The 24,186-nt window shown below is 36.6% G+C and overlaps 1 protein-coding gene across 1 annotated transcript in view; it reads left to right on the top strand.

Annotated features, from left to right (window-relative positions):
• The window catches only part of PRMT3 (protein arginine methyltransferase 3), a 126,283-nt gene that overhangs the window by 34,914 nt on the left and 67,183 nt on the right, over positions 1 to 24,186 (top strand). Inside the window, exon 10 of the mRNA XM_044258964.1 lies at positions 8,185 to 8,284. Within this exon, the coding sequence (XP_044114899.1) occupies positions 8,185 to 8,284 (100 nt within the window). The remainder of the gene's footprint in view (positions 1 to 8,184; positions 8,285 to 24,186) is intronic.

Genomic DNA, 24,186 nt, shown 5'->3' on the forward strand with positions numbered 1-24,186 from the left:
TATGTTATGCATTCTTTTTGTCTAGGTTCTTTTGCTCAGCATTTTTTTTTTAGTGTTCATTCATGGTATGTGTAACTGGAGTTCATTCATGGTTGTTATTGTAAGGACTGCAGTTGATGACTATATCACAATTTTCTGATCTCTTCTTGACGGACATTTTTTAGGTTTTTCAGATTAGAGCTATTATGAAAAATTCTGTTACAGACTTTTTATACATAATGGTTCTGGTTGGTATTGTCTCATCTTTTCCATTTTTTTCCAGTTGGTCTTAGAGCACCTCATTAGAATTTAAATTTGCATTTCTATGGTTATTAATGAGGCTGAGCACCTTTTTAGGTGATTACTGGCCATTTGAGTTTTCTTTTCTGTGAAATATCTGTTGATATCTTTTCTCAGATTTTTCTTGAGTTGGAGCTTCTCCTTTATTTGTAGGAGATCTTTATATTTTTAAAATTTTAGTAGTTTATAGGTTTTATCTAGTGCAGATATCTTCTCTCATTCTTGTGTGCGTTTTTCCTTCATAGTGTCTTTTGATGTACTGAATTCTCAATTTTCATAGAGCAGCATTCTTGATTAAGGCTATTTTTGAGCTTATTGAGATATTCTCCTATATTCTGTTGTAAATACTTGATAGTTGTGTTTTTTACATTTAGGCCTGTGATCTCTTGGGCATTGTTTTTGTATATGGGATGAAGTAGTGATCCAGTTTTATTCTTTTTTTTTTTTTTTTTTAAAGATTTTATTTATTTATTTGACAGAGAGAAATCACAAGTAGATGGAGAGGCAGGCAGAGAGAGAGAGGGAAGCAGGCTCCCTGCTGAGCAGAGAGCCCGATGCGGGACTCGATCCCAGGACCCTGAGATCATGACCTGAGCCGAAGGCAGCAGCTTAACCACTGAGCCACCCAGGCGCCCTCTTTTTTTTTTTTTTTTTTTTTTTTGTAATCTGTTTAAATGACCTAGTTGTCCCAGCCTCACTTATTACAGGGACCATTCTTTCCTCTCCACTTTGCAGTGTCATTCATCTTTGTCAAGAATCAAGCACCCATATATGAGGGCAGTATAACCTTTATACTGAAATTCTACTAAGGCAGTAGAACAGAAAATTACAGGTTACTCATTCATGAACATATATGCAAAAATTTTAATCAAAATATTAGAAAACTAATTGAGCAATATATTGAAAGGTAAAGTTTATCCCAGGAATGTAAGGTTGGTTACGTATGAGAACATCAGCCAGAACAGTCTATTGAGATCATCTCACTAGATGCAGAAAAAATGGCTTAATAAAATTCCATATCCATGCAGTATATCAATGAATTACAGTTCTTAGTGAACTAGAGCTAAAAATGAATGTCCTAACATGAGATACAGTACCTACAAAAAAACACAAGCCCTATGGCCCATGTCTTGATGAGGCATTGAAAGCATTTGCTTTAAGTTCAGGAACAGGACAGAGATACCTGCCGTCACTATTTCTGTCTAACTCTGTAAAGGAGATCCCAGTACAGCAAGGCATTAAAAAGAAAGTTACGAGAATTGAAAATGAGAAAAGGAAACTATTCATATTTACTAATGGTATGTTTATAAATATGCCCTTCAGAAATAAATGATAAGTAAATTATTCTAATAATAAAATTATTAAGATGCTGAATACAAATTAATATACAAAAATTAATTGTATTTGATGTGGTGTTCCATGATTCATTGTTTGCACATAACACCCAGTGCTCCATGCAATAATGCCCTCCTTACATCAAAAACTAATGATATACTGTATAGTGACTGACATAACTTAAAAATAATCAGTTGTATTTCTGTAAGGAACATGAAGCATGTAAACATTGGAAATTAAAATATCCAAGTTATTGTTAATTTCTAACTTCCCAGATAATTGAAAGACATTAAGTCACTTTGAATGGAAAATTTACCCACAGGTTGAATATCCCTCAGTAAAGGTTATACATGAATCACAAGTCAGCTGTTTTAACTTCTTCTTCTAACATTTTCTGCAATAATTTCTGCTAAGAATAACCCTGTAAAGACCCTAATGAATCTACTAAGATATGAACCGTCCTCTACAAAGCTTGTTACTAACTCCTTAGTCGTGAACTTACCTAATTCCTCTTTTTCACACTGTTTTTCCAAAGCCATCTAAACTGTCCTTCTCAATGAGCTGGGTTTTGTTTACTCCATTTTCTTCTTTTGTTGATCCCCCCCCTTTTTTTGTATGTCAGCAATATCATGGAGTCCTATTCTTGGTAATTAATGTAATCAGAAACTACATCTTGATTACAAGGTTGCATAAAATGCTCAAGAATGAGGAGTCACTGAGTTCCACATCATCATCTCTGTCAGTAGCATTCGATTATATTGTTACTTGTAAAGCCAGTCTAAGTTTACTTGCACTCACAGCATTCCTTCTGCTTTAGAGGGCTATCTGTGTTTTGGGAAGGGGATAAAGCAGTTACCCTCATGGGGTAGATAGACTGTAGCCCAGCTCTTACTGAGCATTTAGTTGTTGTACCTCCTAGAAGCACCTGTTCACCGCAATACAGCAATCCATCATCAACTCAAGTAATCCTTTTGGCTCTGTTGTATGTAAAATAAGTGATGCATCCTCCTGATTGTCCATGCCAGTAATGATTCACTAGGCTTTTCTAGTATGTCTTTGTGAAATGCCCTGTTTCTTTCACAAAATATACTCCGCACTCAGGAGTCCTCTCACCTTGTCCTCCACCTACCTTTGGAATAACCCATAGCCTTAAATTCATTATTTTCCTAATGGATACTTCATCTCCCCAAGTAGCCATATATGCACAAGGAGGCCTTCCAGTGAGAGGAAAAATTGTTCTTGCAGGGTTTTTTTCTCCTGCCTCTCTCTCCTCCCTGAAAGGACTAGTATTTCTCAGACATGCTAATAACAGCCAGAGAATAGAACTTTTCACTGTCTTCCCTTCCGCCTACTGATGCCTGCCAGCCCAATGGTCAGTTTCTATGAGTCTGAGTATTCCCATTTCATACCAAAAATGTCTAGGTAACCATCTGAGGATTAATCTTTCTAATTTTTTTAGTTCCCTCCTTTTCCTGGTTTAAAAGTGCCCCGAACCTTTGTGATTCATGGATCTGTATGAGAGTTCTCTTGCTAGCACCACACTGAGCTAACTTACTTTCCAGTAGACTCACACAAATCTGATTACCCAGAGATATTACCCAGTACTAAGCTTCATTAATAATTTCAAAGATATTAGTACTCATGAGACTCATGTAGTAGGGAGCAATCTGGTACATGGAGAGGAGCTCCTTACTTAGAAATCGTGTCTACACTGGATGCGAGAATACATGCCTGACAGAGAGAAAAGCAGCTGCCCTTAATGTCCCAGACTTCTCCCTAATTAGGACCTCTAAATTGCCTGTATTTTTGAAATTGTGAAGCTTGACCCTGGGTAAAATCTGTGGTTCATGATCCTTTGTATTCATTCACCCATAAGTGCATCCTCTTTTCTTATTCCTTCATATTTCAGTATCTCAGATCATTTTCCATCTTTCTGAACGAATTCTTTAACATTTTTTTCATTGTGTACATATGGCTGTAGCCAAACAAAATCAAAATGGTATTGGTTTGTTCAAAAATTTATTCTGCTTCTATCTTGGAGATACTTTATCTGTGTGGCAATTCTGGATTGGTGTCATAATGCTCTAGTATGGAAGTCCATAAGTTTCAGCCATGGACTGGCCACATGTTTTGTAAATAAAGTTAGGATATAGCCATGCCCTTTTGTTTACATATTGTCTATTGCTGCTTTTATCCAACAATAGCACTTGAGTAGTTGCAAGCAGAAACCATATGGCCTGGGAGTCTAAAATATTTACTATTTGGCAATTTAATAAAAAATTTGCACACCTCTGCTCTAGTTCATTGGTATTATCATTCTATTACCTTTCTGGCCTCTGTTGTTGGTATTAAGAAGTCACATGTCAGGGACGCCTGGGTGGCTCAGTTGGTTAAGCAGCTGCCTTCGGTTCGGGTCATGATCCCATCGTCCTGGGATCGAGTCCCACATCGGGCTCCTTGCTCGGCAGGGAGTCTCCTTCTCCCTCTGCCTCTGCCTGCCATTCTGTCTGCCTGTGCTCGCTCTCTCTCCCTCTCTCTCTCTGACAAATAAATAAAATCTTTAAAAAAAAAAAAAGAAGTCACATGTCAGAGTAACTTATTTTTATTGGAGGTAACCAGTCTTTGTTGGAGATTTTGTCTTTGTTTTTGATTATTGAAGTTGTAATTCATAGATTTAAAAGAAATTAGTCTTAGATTCTTTGGATTCATCTATGGCTTAATGCTTTTAGCCAGTTCAAGAAAATTCTTATCCTTTTTTTTTTTTTTAAAGATTTTATTTATTTATTTACCAGAGAGAGCAAGAGAGTGTGAGAATAAAAGCAAGGGGAATTGTAGGCAGAGGGAGAAGCAGGCTCCCTGCTGAGCAAGGAGCCTGATGCAGGACTTAATCCCAGGACCCTGGGATCATGATCTGAGCTGAAGGCAGACACTTAATGGACTGAGCCACCCAGGCGTCCCTCATCCTTTATTTCTTCAAGGGTTGGTTTTTTTTTTTTTCCTGTTCCTTTTATTTCTTTTCTTTCTGTGACCTCATTTTTTTCTATTGTAGATTTTCTCACTATATTCTTTGTCTTAGCTATGCTTCTGTAGTGCTCTAAAGCAAGTGTTGGCAAACCTTTTTGCAAATGGCCAGATTGTAAATATTTTAAACTTTATGTGTCACTTGTGCTGCTTCCTTCTTGCTTGCTTCTTCCTTCTTAACAACGCCTAAGCCTGTGAACGTACAAAAATGGGCACAGGCTAGAAGGCCATAATTTTCACATTCCTTGTTCTAAAGATTCAATTAAAAGACAGATCATGTGTAACACCCAGTGCTCTACATGAGAAACTAATGATATACTTACTATATGTTGGCTAATTGAACATAATGTTTTTTTTAAAAAGGCAGATAAATAAATAAATAATACATAAATAAGTACATAGAAAGATCGAGGTTGTCAGACTGGATAAACATAAGACCCATCTGTTTTGTAGCTTCAAAAAAATCCAATCTAAATACAAAAATGCCATAGATTAGAAGTAAAAGAATGGGGAAAGATAATTGTATGAAGACATAAATAATTTATAAAGCTGAAACGAATATATAAATATATAAGCAAAACATAAAACTTTAGGTGTTCAGAGGGTATTTAATAATGGTAAAGAGATTAAATAATCAAGAATATGTGATAATACTAAACCTATACTCATCTAACAAAGGCTTCAGAATACATGAAGCAAAAACTGACAAATTAAAGGGGAAATAGACAAGTTTATAATCATGTCAGGAGATAATCAGTACTTTTCTGTCAATAATTGATAGAACAAGTAGATATAAAATGAATAGAGGTATAGAAAATCTAGTTGACATATAACACTTTATCAAAAAATATAGCAGAATGGTATTCTTTTTTTTTTTTTAAGAGAGAGATCACAAGTAGGCAGAGGAGCAGGCAGAGAGAGAGGAAGAAGCAGGCTCCCCACTGTGCAGAGAGCCCGATGCGGGGCTCAATCCCCCAGGACCCTGAGATCATGACCCGAGCTGAAGGCAGAGGCCTAACCCACTGAGCCACCCAGGCACCCCAGAAAGATATTCTTTTTAAGTGCACATAGAACATTCATCAAAATATATTACATATAAGACAATAAAAAGAAGTCTCAATAAGTTGAAAAAAATTTAAATCTTATAGACTGAGCTTCTTGGTTTACTAAAATTTAATTATAAATCAATAACAGATATCTGATAGATCCAAAATATTTGGTAGTTAAATAACACATTACTAAATAACACATGGTTCAAAGAAGAAATAACAAAAGAAAGACTATAGAAAATATTTTGAACTGCATTAAAAGTACAGGGTATCAAAATTTGTGGGATGCAGCCAAAGCCATACTCAGGAGGAAATTTAGTTTTAAATGCTTATATTAGAAAAGAAGAAGTATTTAAAATCCATGATCCTAATGTTCCATCTTAAGATATAGTAGAGAAAGAAAAGTGAACTATACCAAGAAAGAAAGTAAAGATCAGAGGTCAATGCAATACAGAACAAAACAATAGAGAAAATTAATGATAACAAAATATATTTAAAGAAGATAGCATTAATAAACCTCTAACTGGAATTTTCAAGGAGATACAAATTATCGGTATTAGGATTGAAGAGGGGAACATCACTACAGATCATATAGACAAAGGATAATGAAGGAAGATTACAAACACCTTTATGCCAATAAATAATAACAATTTAGGTAACATGGAAAAATACTCTGAAAAATGAAAGTCAAAATTGATTCTAGAAGAACTAGAAAATCGGAATATACCTAGATCTAATAAATTAAATGAGTGGGTGGGTGCTTGGGTGGCTCAGTCTGTTACCATCTACCTGCAGTTCAGGTCATGATCCCAGGGTCCTAGGATCAAGGCTCTTTGCTCAGCCGGAGCCTCCTTCTCCTTCTCCCCCTGCCTGGGCTTCATCTCTCGCTCTCTCTTTCTCTATCTTAAATAAATAAAATCTTAAGAAAGGAAGGAAGGAAGGAGGAAGAAGATAAAAGAAAAAAAAATGAGTTGGTAATTACAGTCCTTCCCATAAATTACACTGCAAGCTCAAATAGCAAATTTCTTATAACATTTAATGAAGAATTAATACTAAACTCTTAGAGGTGGACAGAACCCTTCACAACATAATTTAAAAGGCTATTACAATGATACTAAAGTCAAACAAATATTCCAAGAAAATAAACTACAGACCATTATCCCTATGAACATATTTTTTTTTAAGATTTTATTTATTTGCGAGAGAGAGAGTGCAGTCAGAGGGAGCGGCAGGCAGAAATTCCATCCATGGATGTATGGATAAACAAAATTGTTTTATCCACACAGGAATACTAAGCAACAATAAGGAATGCACTAGTGATATACACAAAAGTATACACGAATCTAAAAAGTATGCTTATTGAAAGAAATCACATGCAAAACCGTACATTTGTTATCATTCCATTTATAAGAAACTACAAAATAATCTAGTATGTAATGAAAGAAGGAAAATCAATGTTTGCTTGTGAACAGGAGGATTTTCTGGGAAAGAGTACTAATGAATTCGAGGAGGTAGAAATGTTCTGTATATTGATGATGATATTGATCACTCAAATGTCTCTCTCATAAAAGTCAACAAAATTTACCCTTTAAATGAATGTACTTAATTTTATGTAAATGATACCTCAGTGAAGTTGGGAAAAGACATCCTCCTTTGTTAGCAGAAAAAGTCCTTTGTAATTCAGATGTACATCCTCTGAGGATTGAGAGTTTATTTATTTAACTAGATAGAAACTTAGCAGCTTGCTTTTAACTTTCTGAAATCATCTCCTTAACTCTGTTGTCTACTTTATATCTTAAAAGGAAGGTGAAAAATACGTGCTAGTCTTAGACCAAGCATATAAAAATACCTAATGAGTGTCAGTGGACAAGGTTAATTAAATTAAGGTGGTAGTAGATAGTCAGGTTTTATGCAGCGTACAGTATTTTGAGGAAATAACGTGCTGAGGATGTATGTGCTGCTTTCACAGATATTTGATCCTCATAATAGGCTGTGAAGTAGATAGGGCAAGCATCCTCATTCTCTGTTACACATGAGCACACAGTCTCAGAAGATTATGATATAATTTGATGAAGATCACTTAGCTGACAATTACTAAAGGATCTAGAGTTCAAATAAAGAGTTTCTGGCTTTTAATTCTCTCTCCACTGTGAAACACAGCTTGCCTTCAAAATATACTCTTGTTGCCTGCTCTGTATGTCTCTCTCCACCCCTCCCTTTGGAAAAAAACAAAACAAAACAGTAATTTTATTGACATACATTCTTGATAAAATTCAGATTTCTTTTCAGGCTGAAGTTTTCAATCTTGGTTCAGGGTATTGCCATATTAATCAAAAACATTTGTGGACATTTATGCAGTGATCAAAAATTAATTCTAGTGCTCAGGGAGTAATCAAACTTAGAACATACAAAATAACCCAAACAGTTACCAAGAAATTATATAATATGATTAATTTTCTGAGTCTAACATACTAATTTAATTCATTATGATAATTTTCAGACTAAATAAACTTGAAGATACTATTACACTAATTAAAGGAAAGATTGAAGAAGTTTGCCTTCCTGTAGAAAAAGTGGATGTTATTATATCTGAATGGATGGTAAGTGTTTGCAGAAAAAACTACTTGTATTGGTTTTAAAAAAAGAAAGCATGAATAAGATAGTAGTTTTCTGCATTTAATTATATTTGATAAATGGCAGGAAAATGGCATTATTTTAAAAATAGCTACAGTCTTTTTATGGTAGTTTATTCTGATATGACACTGGCTATTTGTAATCTTATTAAAAAGAGAATAAATTAGCTTTTTTACTTTTAAAATCATAATAAGGAATTACTGTTTCTCTGTTTTCTAAATTTGTAGAGAACTACATATGTTTGCTCAAAAGTCTTTGAGGTCTAGTAAGGACTTACTAGGACTATTTGATCAAACTTAACATGATGTTGCCAGTATTGCTGTAATACTGAATGTCCTGTCTTTCTTATGTCAGGCCATGTACTCAGTGTCCTTTATCACACAATAAAATTAAGATATGTTATATAGTTTTAGAATTTGCTTTGGAAATCATAAGTCAGGGTACGGAATGTTTATTTTTAAACGTATATGAAGTAAAACTAATGGTATTCAACAACTAATTTTACTTGTAGATAATGCCAATTTGATGAAGACAAGTTAGTATTTCTAAATAAAGATTTCTTAAGTATTTGGAAGGTTTTTAAGCCTTTTTTAAAAAACCTGTATTTGATACATATATTTTCACTAAATGAACTTATCAAAAATTTTTGGGGAAAAAATGCATTATGCTTTATATTATCTGTACATTTTGAATAACATAGCAGTAATTCTAGAAAATAGGGATTTCAGGGAGCTTTTGAAATGTTCAGATTTAATATATAAGTAAATTTCGGTCTAGAGCTGGTGACAGTCACCATTGTTAGCAGTACCTCTTTTGTACATGAAAGAGTATGTCAATTTTTTTATGGTAGAGTTGACTTTTAATAATTTTTAATCACAGTGTCATTATTTATCTTATACCAAAGAATTTGTATTAGCACTCTGATTTCTTTTATGAATTGGGTGAAAAGATAGGGGTTTAGTTACATATAATTAAAAATCCAACATCTTTTAAAGGTACTTTGTAGAAGCACATTTGAGGCATTTACTCAGGGATAATTTATAATAGTGTATACTAAATGTTGGCTGACATCCTCATTTCTCCAGGGACCATTTTGCTTTTCTTGGAAAATATATCTCTTAAATTACTCCAAATTGGGATATAAGCAAACTGAGACAGACTTTACTAAACTTCCTGTCACCTCAGTTGAGCATTTTTGCATATCTGGGTATAACTAGTTGCATAGTTCTTGACCCTGCCTAGCAGAATTATACTTCTAGATATTGATGTTCTAGGAATTTTCATTTTAAAATCTGAAAGATGATCTAGAAGTACAAATATTCTGTTGAAATCTTAGAGCCAGTTGGTATAATAGCAAAAAATTTACGGGGTTGACTGAATTTGTGAGATCGTCACATTTACAATATGAACTTTATTGAAAGGCTGTGCTGGTCTTGGGCTTATTTGTCCTCAGGTGCATTTTGCACTCTTCTCCTACTTGCTTCTATACTGAAGGAGGGCTAATTCTGCAGGCTTCTTTTTCTAGGCTCCAGGGACAGCCATCTTCCATGGGGTTTGAGAAACCCAATGGGAAACACTGATGGGGGATTTAAAGAGAAAAGTCAGGACATTTTTTTGCTTCTGTTTGCCTCTAGTTATATTGCTGGCAGAAGCTATTTCTTTTGTGACTCCAATTCCCGCTGGATAAGTCTGTCATTAATTCCAGTGACTATGTGACTCTGGCCCTGGACTCTTGTAGCAGCGCTTCTTCCTTTTGTCTCTCTAGCCTACGAATAGTAGTTCCTTCCTGGTGTCTGCTGGTATCCAGTTGTCTCCGTCTCTTCTTGATCACTTACCATATCATTTATCTATTACCTTTCTGTAAAAGGTAACAACTTCCTGCATTCATTTTTCTCTATTTCATGACCTATGGTTTCTGGTCTTCTAGACTGTAATTGGTGTAAAGGGTACCTCTCATTTTGGAGAATTGGTCAGATATGATCTCTGCCTTTATTAGGAAGGCAATATAATACAGATAATTCTGAGTCACAGGAACCTGGAATGAAAACCAGTTGTTTGGAACCAAGATGCTTTCAGAAGCCCTTCCCTAAGAGAAGTAAATCAGTGTATTCAGGAAGTGTTAACTAATAACTTTCCTTATCCTCTTTACAAGGGTGTAACTTAAGAGTTTCCATTATCTTACTGTTTTCCTTTCCTTATAGGTATCAGTGGAATTGAAGTCTAGCAGATGGTGTTAAATGAGTTAGGTGGAGCATTAGACACTCAAATATATGGCAGTTATTCTAAGGCAGTCAACTTTGGATAGCCTTATTTCTCTAATAAAATTTGTGTTAAGCTTTTTAAATAGGTTTGTGCTAGAATGTTTGAGTCAACTTTGTGGATTGGTAATAATCATTTATAGTACTTTCTAAATCCTATAAGTTCTTTTTTAAATTGGGTACTTCCAGGATTTCTGAGCTCAGTAGTTGGAAAATTCCAAATAGCTAATTAAACAGGAAGAACAGATAAGCTTTTTAAGATATATCCAACATTTTCCAGATATTTCTGCTTTGGCTGAAATAGTGGGCAAGTGGCAAATCATTCAGTACTTTTTTTTCAAAGATTTTATTTATTTATTTGACACACAGAGAGAGAGAGATCACAAGTAGGCGCAGAGCAGCAGGCAGAGAGAGCGAGTGGGAAGCAGGCTTCCTGGTGAGCAGAGAGCAAGATGCGGGGCTCAATCCCAGGACCCTGAGACCATGACCTGAGCCGAAGGCAGAGGCTTAAACCACTGAGCCACCCAGGCACCCCAGTCATTGAGTATTTTAAATCTAATGTAAATGCACATTTTCGTTAACCAGCATCTTAAAACTAAAATATATTTTATGGAGTCCTCTTTCCTTTTTTTATTTTTTTAAACATATGGTGGTAATGATACAAAAATCTAGAAACACACAATTTTAAGCCATAGCATACATTTTTTTTCTGCTTTTTTTAAAAGTTCAACAAGAAAAGACAAAAAAATACATACTCTGCATAAAAATCGGACTCAGATGTTTAAAGTAGCAATGTAGGTATCATATGTTACACAGATGTACATCTGTTTTCTTCTCCTGTAGTCCCCTAACTATTCCATGTTAATCTAGATTTATTTTTTTGTCTACAACTATTCATGAACTTTGCCTTTATTTTGGAAGATGTCCTTAGGTAAGGATGTACTTTTAAAAGCCAAATCATTGCTATTAGCGTATTATTTAATAGGCCATCACTTGCCTCTTAGAGTGATGAATTTCCAGATTTTGGCTTTCCTTTAGTTTTACATTTTCATTTTTATTGAATGGAATTTCCATTTGTTAAAATTTTTCTCAGTTAAGTAAATAACTGATATTAAATAAATAACTGATATTAAATTAGCCAATATTAAATAAATAACTGAAATAAATAAATATGAGTAAAGTCAGTTTAATCTCTATAAGAAGTTAATATTTATGCCCATGAGTATCTCCTTTCATTTTCCATAAATTTACTCCACCAATAGAACCATTCTTTATGACAATTTATTTCTGATTGCCTAATAAGCCTGTTTAAAGTAAGTGTCCCTAATTTTTTTTTTTTTTTTTTTTTTTTTTTTTTAGTATTTTCTTTATTTATTTGACAGACAGAGATAAGTAGGCAGAGAGGCAGGCAGATAGAGAGAGGGGGAAGCAGGCTCCTTGCTGAGCAGAGAGCCTGATGCGGGGCTTGATCCCAGGACCCTGGGATCATGACCTGAGCCAAAGGCAGAGGCTTTATTAACCCACTGAGCCACCCAGGCTTCCAAATGTCCCTAATTCTGTGCTACAGACCAGTTAAGCCAGGTTCGTGTTTTCGTGTGTTCGTGTTTTCCATCTATGTCTTTAGCATGACCTCCTTATAAACATATAGAGATCCTGGCTTCATATGATAAGATTGCCAGCAATGATTCTTGTTTGCACCTTCATTTTTCTCTGTCATCAGGATTATCGGCAGAATTACACATTATATTTCATTGCCGTGATCGTTACTGATGTGCATTTAAATTGCCTAAGGTCCCTTGTTGCAGTTTTTCTATCTCGGCTTGCTTTTCACAGAAGCTACCTAAAATTTCTCTTTACTCAAGTATACTTGGATGTATCCTTGAAATTTAGGAATTAACTTTCCTACTCCATCTTCACCAGCCCAAGGGTATCTGTGTTATACACATGCATGCACACACCCACAATGATATCATCTGTTCATATTTAATACAATTTATTAATGACTAGCTTTTCAAGATACCATTTAAAAAATAACATAGCTTGTGATTTGGCTTATCAGCAATCCACAAAGTGACCATGAAGCCTGTCATAGGTCACATTTTAAACTGGTGGGTGTTGAAATGTTTTTGTCATCTTTAGTTTAGTCTGACAGTGAAGCCATGCCATTTCAGCCAACTGCCATGATGACAGGTGACCTTTCCTGGTCTGGTTTTTAACAACCCAGATTACACTGTATTGTAATTAATTGTTCATGTACCTTTTTTCCATTCTCCTGAGACTGGGAGCCAGCATTTACTTGCTATGGCCAGATTCTATCACAGGGCTTAGCATTAGTAAATGATGAGGGAATGTACATCATAAGAGAACTTTACCATGTAGAAATTCACTGGCCATAGATATGATCTTATTTCTAATTTGCTATACGGCACATGCAGTCAGGGAGGAAACATATGAGAGGGTTAACCACGTTGCCCTGAAGTCAGACTGCCTTACCCTTTGCCCTGTTTTGCTGCTTGGGTTTGCTGCCTTGGGCATGTTACCGAACTTGTCTGTGCCTCAGTTTCTTTCTCTATAAAATGAAGATAATAGTAATACCTACTTCATAGGGTTTTGTGAGGATTAAATAAATTAATAGATACAAATTTCTTGAAGCAGTTTCTGCGCATAATGGAATCTCAGTTAGCTATTTGGTTTTGAAAGTTGTATAGTCTATTAAGCACTTGCTAACTAATGAATGAACTGCCTAACTAGGTTCGTCAATAAGTAAAATTTGAAAATGATAATATACTTGAAGTAAAGACTATTAACACTTAGGTGAAGAACATTCTTAGTGCTTTCCCCTTGGTTTATGAGCCCTCTGTTAAAGCAGAAGAAGTAATGCTGTTTACTTCTACCTGTGAGTGAAGGAAAGCTCCTAAAATTTCTAGTTTGCGTTTTCAGACAGTTGGACATTTAATATAAACTCACTTAGATGATCTTATGTAACTGAGGTGGCACAGTGGTAATTGTTATAATTAGTGTGAAGTGTTTCTCCTCAAAAATTATCCGTGAACAGATACTTGATTCACAAGAATTGAGTAATCATATAAATGTCACCAATCTGTAATAATGAAAACTTTCTTACACACCTCAGCCTGGATTTAGAGAACCTGCCAATCATGTGTTTGAGAAATAACAGATTAGGTATAGTGTGAAAATTTGGGAGGGAAAAAGCATTATTTGTATTTCTTTGAAGCGGAATGCAAAATTTCACAAATTTTTAAGATAAAACTTTAGCCTTCATAGCTTTTTGAGTCTTCCCAGGGCTGATTTTACTAAGTCCTTCCTAGTTCCCTGGGAGTTTCAGTTCATTCTCTTTTGCCATTAGAGCTACTTCAAGGGACAAGTTTAAGAAGCCATGACTTACACTGCTTTCTGAAACTGATTTAAAAAGGCTTGATGAGGGGAGGGGCTGGCTCCCGGCAAGCAGCGGAGCAACAGAGCACAAAATCAGGACTTTTAAATGTCTGCTCCACTGAGGGACATCGCTCCAGAGGCTAAACTGGGGTGAAGCCCATGTGGGGTCAGTGTAACCCCAGGTCCCGCGGGATCACAGAAGGACCAGAGGTGTCTGAGTGTCACAAGAGCTCGCAAGTATTAGAGCTCCCAGGTATTAGGCTACAGCAACAAAGCCAAGGAGTGAGCTCTCAGCTCGGGGTTACCTTGAACCGGTTGCAGGCTGGGTGAGCCCAGAGCACAGCTGGGGGCCGGGAGTGGAAGTGACCGAGCGCTTTTCTCCAGGCGCAAGCAACTGAGCGCTTTTCTCCAAACGCGACCAGAGGCCAGGGAGACGGGGGTGGATGGGTGCTTTTCTCTAAGGACTCACTGAGGAGTGGGACCCAAGCTCTCAGCTGCTCCGGGCCAGAGATCAGGAGTCTGCCATTATCGTTCCCAACCTCTGGAACTCTACAGAAATCATTCAGGGAACAAAAGCTCCCAAAAGCAAACCCAAGCGGATTACTTAGCCTGGCTCCTGGTAAGGGCGGGGCAATTCCACCTGGGGCAGACACTTGAGAATCACTACAACAGGCCCCTCCCCCAGAAGATCAATAAGAAACCCAGCCAAGACCAACTTCACTTACCAAGGAGAACAGCGGAATTCCAGAAGAGAAAGCAAAGCAGGTAATTCATGGCTTTCTCCTCATGGTTCTTTAGTCTTGCAGTTAATATTTTTTTCTTTTCTCTTCTGCTAATTTTTTTTTAACTTTTGCCCTTTCCTTTTTTTAACTTTTTTTTTAAAGACTAGTTTATCTTAACAATGCCTTACCAAAAAAAAAAAAAAAAAAAAACAATAATAATAATTCTCTTTTTTGAACCTTCATTATTATAGTCATATTTTATCCTCCATTGTATCTAACTATATTTTTTGTATATACATGTTTTCTTTTTTTAATATTTTTTCCTTATTTGTTTTGTTTGTTTGTTTGTTTTTTTCTTATTTATCCCCTTTCTCCCTCGCACCATTTGGAGTCCCTTTTGATTTGGTTAAAGCACATTTTCCTGGGGTCTTTGCCACCCTTTTAACATTTTATTTGCTCCTTTGTATATTCTTATCTGGACAAAATGACAAGGCGGAAAAACTCACCACAAAAAGAACAACAAGAAGCAGTACCGAAGACTAGGGACCTAATTAATATGGGCATTGGTAATATGACAGATCTAGAGTTCAGAATGACAATTCTCAAGGTTCTAGACGGGCTCGAAAAAGCATGGAAGATATAAGAGAAACCTCTCCGGAGAGATAAAAGCCCTTTCTGGAGAAATAAGGACCTAAAATCTAACCAAATTGAAATTTAAAAAGTTATTAATGAGGTGCAGTCAAAAATGGAAGCTCTTACCACTTGGATAAAAGAGGCAGAAGAAAGAATTAGTGACACAGAAGACCAAATGACAGAGAGTACAGAAGCTGAGCAAAAGAGAGACAAACAAATACTGGACGACGAGGAGAGAATTCGAGAGATACGTGACACCATAAGACGACACAACATTAGAATAATTGGGATTCCAGAAGAAGAAAGAGAGAGGGGAGCAGAAGGTATATTGGAGAGAATTATTGTAGAGAATTTCCCTAATATGGCAAAGGGAACAAACATCAAAATCCAGGAGATGCTAAGAACGCCCCTCAAAATCAATAAAAATAGGGCCACACCTCATCACCTGATAGTAAAATTTACAAGTCTTAGCAACAAAGAGAAAATCCTGAAAGCAGCCCAGGAAAAGAAGTCTGTAACATACAATGGTAAAAACATTAGATTGGCAATGGACTTATCCATAGAGACCTGGCAGGCCAGAAAGAACTGGCATGATATATTCAGAGCACTAAACGAGAAAAACATGCAGCCAAGAATACTATATCCAGCTAGGCTATCATTGAAAATAGAAGGAGAGATCAAAAGCTTCCAGGACAAACAAAAACTGAAAGAATTTGCAAACACCAAACCAGCTCTACAGGAAATATTGAAAGGGGTCCTCTAAGCAAAGAGAGACTCTAAAAGTAGTAGATCAGGAAGGAACAGAGACAATATACAGTAACAGTCACCTTACAGGCAATACAATGACACTAAATTCATATCTCTCAATAGTTACCTTGAATGTTATTGGGCTAAATTCCCCAATCAAAAGACACAGGGTATCAGATTGGATAAGAAAACAAAACCCATCAATATGCTGCCTACAAGAAACTCATTTTAGACCCAAAGACACCCCCAGATTTAAAGTGAGGAGGTGAAAAACAATGTACCATGCTAATGGACATAAGAAGAAAGCTGGGGTGGCAATCCTTATATCAGATCAATTGGATTTTTAAGCCAAAGACTATAATAAGAGATGTGGAAGGACACTATATCATACTCAAAGGGTCTGTCCAACAAGAAGATCTAACAATTTTAAATATCTATGCCCCTAACATGGGAGCAGCGAACTATATAAACCAATTAATAACAAAATTAAAGAAACACATCAACAATAGTACAATAATAGTAGGGGACTTTAACACTCCCCTCACTGAAATGGACAGATCATCCAAGCAAAAGATCAACAGGAAATAAAGGCCTTGAATGACACACTGAACCAGATGGACATCACAGATATATTCAGAACATTCCATCCCAAGGCAACAGAAAACACATTCTATTCTAGTGCACATGGAACATTCTCCAGAATAGACCACATCCTGGGTCCTAAATCAGGTCTCAACCAGTATCAAAAGATTGGGATGATTCCTGCATATTTTCAGACCACAGTGCTCTGAAGCTAGAACTCAATCACAAGAGGAAATTTGGAAAGAACCCAAATACATGGAGACTAAACAGCAACCTTCTAAAAAATGAATGGGTCAACCCGGAAATCAAAGAAGAATTGAAAAAATTCATGGAAACAAATGATAATGAAAACACAATGGATCAAAATCTGTGGGACACAACAAAAGCAGTCCTGAGAGGAAAATACATAGCGGTACAAGTCTTTCTCAAGAAACAGGAAAGGTCTCAAGTATACAACCTAACCCTACACCTAAAGGAGCTGGAGAAAGAACAACAAAGAAAGTCTAAACCCAGCAGGAGAAGAGAAATCATAAAGATCAGAGCAGAAATCAATGAAATAGAAACTAAAAGAACAATAGAACAGATCAATGAAACTAGGAGCTGGTTCTTCAAAAGAATTAATAAGATTGATAAACCACTGGCCAGACTTATCAAAAAGGAAAGAGAAAGGACTCAAATAAATAAAATCATGAATAAAAGAGGAGAGATCACAACTAACACCAAAGAAATACAAACAATTATAAGAACATACTCTGAGCAACTCAACACCAACAAATTTGACAATCTGGAAGAAATGGATACATTTCTAGAAACATATAAACTACCACAACTGAACCAGGAAGAAATAGAAAACCTGAACCGATCCATAACTAGTAAGGAGATTGAAACAGTCATCAAAAATCTCCAAACAAACAAAAGGTCAGGGCCAGACAGCTTCCCAGGGGAATTCTACCAAACATTTAAAGAAGAATTAATTCCTATTCTCCTGAAACTGTTTCAAAAAATAGAAATGGAAGGAAAACTTCCAAACTCGTTTTATGAGGCCCAGCATCACCTTGATCCCAAAACCAGACAAGGATCCCACCAAAAAAGAGAATTACAGACCAATATCCTTGATGAACACAGATGCGAAAATTCGCACCAAAATACTACCCAGTAGGATCCAACAGTACATTAAAAGGATTATTCACCACAACCAAGTGGGATTTATTCCAGGGCTGCAAGGTTGGTTCAACATCCGCAAATTAATCAATATGATACAATACATTAGTAAAAGGAAGAACAAGAACCATATGATACTCTGAATAGATGCTGAAAAAGCATTTGACAAAGTGCAGCATCCCTTCCTGATCAAAACACTTCAAAATGTAGGGATAGAGGGCACATACTTCAATATTATCAAAGCCATCTGTGAAAAACCCACTGCAAATATCATTCTCAATGGAGAAAAACTGAAAGCTTTTCCGCTAAGGTCAGGAACACGGCAGGGATGTCCATTATCACCACTGCTATTCAACATAGTACTAGAAGTCCTAGCCTCAGCAATCAGACAACAAAAAGAAATTAAAGGCATCCAAATTGGCAAAGAAGAAGTCAAACTATCACTCTTCGCAGATGATATGATACTATACGTGGAAAACCCAAAAGCCTCCACTCCAAAACTGCTAGAACTTGGACAGGAATTCAGTAAAGTGTCAGGATATAAAGCCAATGCATAGAAATCAGTTGCATTTCTTTACACCAACAACAAGACAGAAGAAAGAGAAATTAAGGAGTCAATCCCATTTTCAATTGCACCCAAAACCATAAGATACCTAGGAATAAACCTAACCAAAGAGGCAAAGAATCTATACTCAGAAAACTATAAAGTACTCATGAAAGAAATCGAGGAAGACACAAAGAAATGGAAAAATGTTCCATGCTCATGGATTAGAATAAGAAATATTGAGAAAATGTCTATTCTACCTAAAGCAATCTACACATTTAATGCAATCCCTACCAAAATCTTACCCATTTCTTTCAAAGAAATAGAACAAATAATTTTAAAATTTATATGGAACCAGAAAAGACCTCGAATAGCCAAAGGGATATTGAAAAAGAAAGCCAAAGTTGGTGGCATCACAATTCCAGACTTCAAGCTCTATTACAAACTGTCATCATCAAGACAGTATGGTACTGGCACAGAAACAGACACATAGCTCAATGGAACAGAATAGAGAGCCCAGAAATAGACCCTCAACTCTATGGTCAGCTAATCTTCGACAAAGCAGGGAAGAATGTCCAATGGAAAAAAGACAGCTTCTTCAACAAATGTGCTGGGAAAATTGGACAGCCACATGCAGAAAAATGAAATTGGACCACTTCATTACACAACACATAAAAGTAGACTCAAAATGGATGAAGGACCTCAATGTGAGAAAGGAATCCATCAAATTCCTTGAGGAGAACACAGGCAGCAACCTCCTCGACCTCAGCCACAGCAACATCTTCTTAGGAACATCACCAAAGGCAAGGGAAGCAAGGACAAAAATGAACTATTGGGATTTCATCAAGATCAAAAGCTTTTGCACAGCAAAGGAAACAGTTAACAAAACCAAGAGACAACTGACAATGGGAGAAGATATTTGCAAATGACATATCAGATAACGGGCTAGTATGCAAAATCTATAAAGAGCTTAGCAAACTCAACATCCACAGAACAAATAATCCAATCAAGAAATGGGCAGAGGACATGAACAGACATTTCTGCAAAGAAGACATCCAGATGGCCAAGAGACACATGAAAAAGTGCTCCACATCTCTTGGCATCAGGGAAGTACAAATCAAAACCACAATGAGATACCACCTCACACCAGTCAGAATGGCTAAAATTAACCAGTCAGGAAATGACAGATGCTGGCGAGGATGTGGAGAAAGGGGAACCCTCCTACACTGCTGGTGGGAATGCAAGCTGGTGCGACCACTCTGGGAAACAGTGTGGAGATTCCTCAAAAAACTGAAAGTAGAGCTACCCTATGACCCAGCAATTGCACTGCTGGGTTTATCTCCTAAAGATACAAATGTAGTGCTCCAAAGGGTCACATGCACCCGAATGTTTATGGCAGCAATGTCCATAATAGCCAAACTATGGAAAGAATCTAGATGTCCATCAACAGACGAATGGATAAAGAAGAGGTGGTATTTATATACAATGGAATACTATGCAGCCATCAAAAGAAATGAAATCTTACCATTTGCGACGACATGGATGGAACTAGAGGGTATTAAGCTTATCAAAGTGAGTCAGTCAGAGAAAGACAACTATCATATAATCTCCCTGATATGAGAAAGTGGAGATGCAACATGGGGGGTTTGGGAGGTAGGAAAAGAAAAAAATGAAAGAAGATGGGATCGGGAGGTAGACAAACCATAAAAGACTCAATCTCAAAAAACAGACTGAGGGTTGCTGGGGGGAGTGGGGACGGGAGAGGGTGGTGGGGATGTGGACATTGGGGAGGGTATGTGCTATGATGAGTGCTGTGAAATGTGTAAACTTGGGGAGTCACAGACCTGTACCCTTGGGGATAAAAACACATTATATGTTTATTAAAAAAAATTTTTTTAAAAAAGGCTTAATGAAGATAATTGTCCTCAGAGGTTTTCTTCTGTTGGAGTACAGATCTGTTACATGTTATATTTTCTTTACTAGAGGCTCCAAATTGGGAAAATTTATATGGCAGAACTATGAAGTCACTGTTTAGTTAGGTGAAGTGAGAATTAGGGCAGGAGTGAGTTACAGTAAATTTTGATCTGTTCTAATGAATAAAATGTTTTTTTTCTGACCTGTTTTTGGTAGATTATATATTTTGAGTAAATACTTCAATAGTGTAAATACTTCAGCAGACCATCGATTTGGTCTGCTCCATTTTCCATTCTCTTCCCTTTACCCATTTTTTCCCCTTTATCCATTTTTAATACTAGAACATTTATTTGGGAATACCCAATTTAAAGTAACATGAAGTTGAGTGAATGTGAGGACCTTCTAAGGAATTCACTCTTCAGTCTTAATTTTATTAATTTGTGCTTCTAGCCAATAAAGACAAGTGACCAGAAACAAACTCAAGGCTTAAACTAGTTCCTGTTATTAGGAAATGACATGTAATTTGTCTTGACCAGTTTTGCTAAAGGTTTGTCACTTACTGCTCTTTTCAAAGAACCCGAATTGTGCCTTTGTTGATTTTTCTCAATCAACATTTGTTTTCTATCGTATTGATTCCTGCTTTAGTCTCTATTATTTCCTTCTACTCTCTTTAGAGTTTGATTTGCTGCTCTTTTCTAGCTTCTTGAAAAGGAAGTGTAGATCATTGATTTCCAACTTTTTTTTCTAGTATTTGGCATTTGAAGCTAATACTTCTAAGTACTGATTTAGCTGAATCCCACATCAAGTGTTTTTTTGGTAATTTTATTTTTGGTTTGTCAGCAAGAGAGAGCATAAGCAGGGTATGGCAGGTGGAGGGAGAAGCAGGCTCCCTGCTGAGGAAGGAGCCCGATAAGGGACTCGATCTCAGGACCCTGGGATCATGACCTAAGCCAAAGGCAGACGCTTAACCAACTGAGCCACCCAGGTGTCCCAACAGTCAAGTGATTTTTTAAAATAGTTTTAAGTATTACTTTTTTCCTAAATTATTATCCTTTATGCTCTTATTAAAAGAATAAACACTCAAGTATTATATTTGGGAGATAATCTACCATTAATAAAGCAAAGGCATTGCACCCTTGTTCTCCACATAAGCTGATGAAGTGCTCTCAGGGCCCTCATTGCAGAACCAGTAAACCCTGAAGAGCACCTCTGTTACATTTGTTTTCTTATGGATGTCAGTTTTCACATCATTTTCTCTTTTCTTGTTCAGTTCTATTGTGACTACTGTTTTTTAGAAGAGAAAATGCACACACAGTTTTTTATGTTAGATAAGCAGTAAGCCAGACTGTGATGTGCATCACAGGCAATCACGAAGAGACTGCAAAGACAGAAAGAAATGTCATTCTTTTACATGGCCAACAGATACAACCCATTACAAGCTTGTTCCCAAGATAAAAAATAATCAATTTTGTGACTGTTTTTAATTCCTAGTTTTTTCCATTTCATTATGTAACCAGAGAAGGAAATTCTGGAGTGCAATTGTATAAGAATTTGAGAGGCACTCCATAATTCAAATACTTCATAATGTTTAAGAACTAACAGTTCCCACATTCAGTGTGCTTATGGCTCATTTTGGCATTCTGTGAAATTTCAGTCAATTTCTTTTGGCTATATTTCTTTTGAAGATCTTTTTTTTTATTATTATTTTTCTGAGCACTCCTTATGTATTTGAGTTGCCAGTCTGTTGTTAGGACTCTTGTTATGTTTTCTGCATCTCGTGGTTTCTGGGCACATAATAGAATTTAACTCTCTGTCCCCTTTGAAGTCAGATGTGGCCCTGTGGCTTATTCTGGCCAGTGAAAGTCCTATCCAGACAGAATGTTTAATATCCAGTGCACAGTTTGCCTTATCCCCTTTCTATGCATCAGTTACTGTGGAAGCTTGTCAGCCTGATTCCTGAGGAATTATAATAAGCAATGACTCTTGTCAGCCTGTAATATAAGAAATAAATCTTGTTTTCGGTGATGATTTGGAAACTGTTTGTTAAGGTAGGATAACCTAGCTTGTCTTGATGGATACCACTGATGGATTCCCTATCAATTATGTTTGTTTGTTTGTTTTTTAAAGATTTTATTTATTTATTTGACAGAGAGAAATCACAAGCAGGCAAAGAGGCAGGCAGAGAGAGAGAGAGGGAAGCAGGCTCCCTGCTGAGCAGAGAGCCCGATGCGGGACTCGATCCCAGGACTCCGAGATCATGACCCGAGCCAAAGGCAGTGGCTTAACCGACTGAGCCACCCAGGCGCCCCAAATTATGAAGAAATGATGTGATTCTATTTCTTTTGTCCCTTAGTGAATAACTTTTTTTATGCTTTTGACTTATTTAAAAATATTAGATATATATGTATTTATATTTTCACTTGTGTTAAACAAAAGCATATTTTATAAATTGTTATATATATATATATATATATGTACTCCAATAGAATTCTCTTTAATAAAAATACTAGCTAATACTTTAGTTGTAATTTTTAAAGTAGAATAGCCAGTTATAATTAATGGTTTTTTTCCAACTTGTATGGGGGTTGAAAACACTTTTAAAAATTAATATTCAGGGTGCCTGGGTGGCTCAGTCGGTTAAGCATCTGCCTTCAGCTTAGTTCATGATCTCAGGGTCCTGGGATTGTGGCCCACATCTGGCTCCCTGCTCAGCGGGGAGCCTGCTTCTCCCTTTGCTCCCCCCTGCTTGTATGTGCTCTCTCTCTGTCAAATAAAGAAATAAAATCTTAAAAAAAAAAAAATTTTCTTTGGGGCACTTGGCTGGCTCAGTTGGTAGAGTACACAACTCTTGATCTCAGGATTGTTGTGAGTTTGAGCCCCACATTGGAGAAGTAAAACCTTTTTTAAAAAGTAAAAATTAATACTGCATTTCATACCCTTATCCTTGGAAACTGGTTCTGTAACTCTGGAGTAAGACCCATATGTGCATTTGGAAAGGTCTTGAGATGATTCAGTTTTGCCTTTTTCTTTTTTTTTTTTTTTTTAAAGATTTTATTTTATTTATTTGACAGAGAGAGAGATCACAAGTAGGCAGAGAGGCAGGCAGAGAGAGAGAGAGGAGGAAGCAGGCTCCCTGCTGAGCAGAGAGCCCGATGCGGGACTCGATCCCAGGACCCCGAGATCATGACCCGAGCCGAAGGCAGCGGCTCAACCCACTGAGCCACCCAGGCGCCCTTGCCTTTTTCTTTTTTTAAAAGATCTATTTATTTATGTGAGGCAGGGAGCATGTGAGCAGGGAGAGGGGCAGAAGAGGGTAAGGGAAAGAATTTCAAGCAGACTCCCCTGTGGAGCCAGCTGTGGGCCTATCACAACTCTGAGGTTATGACCTGAGCTGAAACCAAGAGTCAGACGCTCAACCGAGTGAGTCACCTAGGCACCTCTGGTTTTACCTTTGATAGTCTTGCTTATTGGACCTTTTGCTGCAGTCTGAACAAAAGAACCAATTTGACTCTCCGTCTTTTGTTCATTAAGTGAGAGTGCCACCTAGGGGAAAGACCTTTAAGATGGTAGAAGTTTTTCAAATTTCAGAAGAGTATGCAGAAGGAAGGAAGTAGTCTTGACAGAGAGTAGCAAGCACATAATAAATGGTAGCTGCTACTATTATTATTATTATTTTTTTATTATTATTATTATTTTCATTCTTCTTGCATGGAAAGTAACAATCAAGTGAAGTAGTAATAAAATAGGAGCTGCTCTGACAAATAGTTGTTATATACATGTAAAATGCTTTTTGACTGTATAATACATAGAAGTTACAAATTTCATCTTGTCTTTACACTACCACTCAGAACCTACACTGGATCCCCCAACAAAACCTGTTACCAAATTCTAGTGTATCCTTTCTAAAACAT

The sequence above is a fragment of the Neovison vison genome, chromosome 7, assembly GCF_020171115.1.
Source record: "Neovison vison isolate M4711 chromosome 7, ASM_NN_V1, whole genome shotgun sequence".
Lineage (NCBI taxonomy): Eukaryota > Metazoa > Chordata > Mammalia > Carnivora > Mustelidae > Neogale > Neogale vison.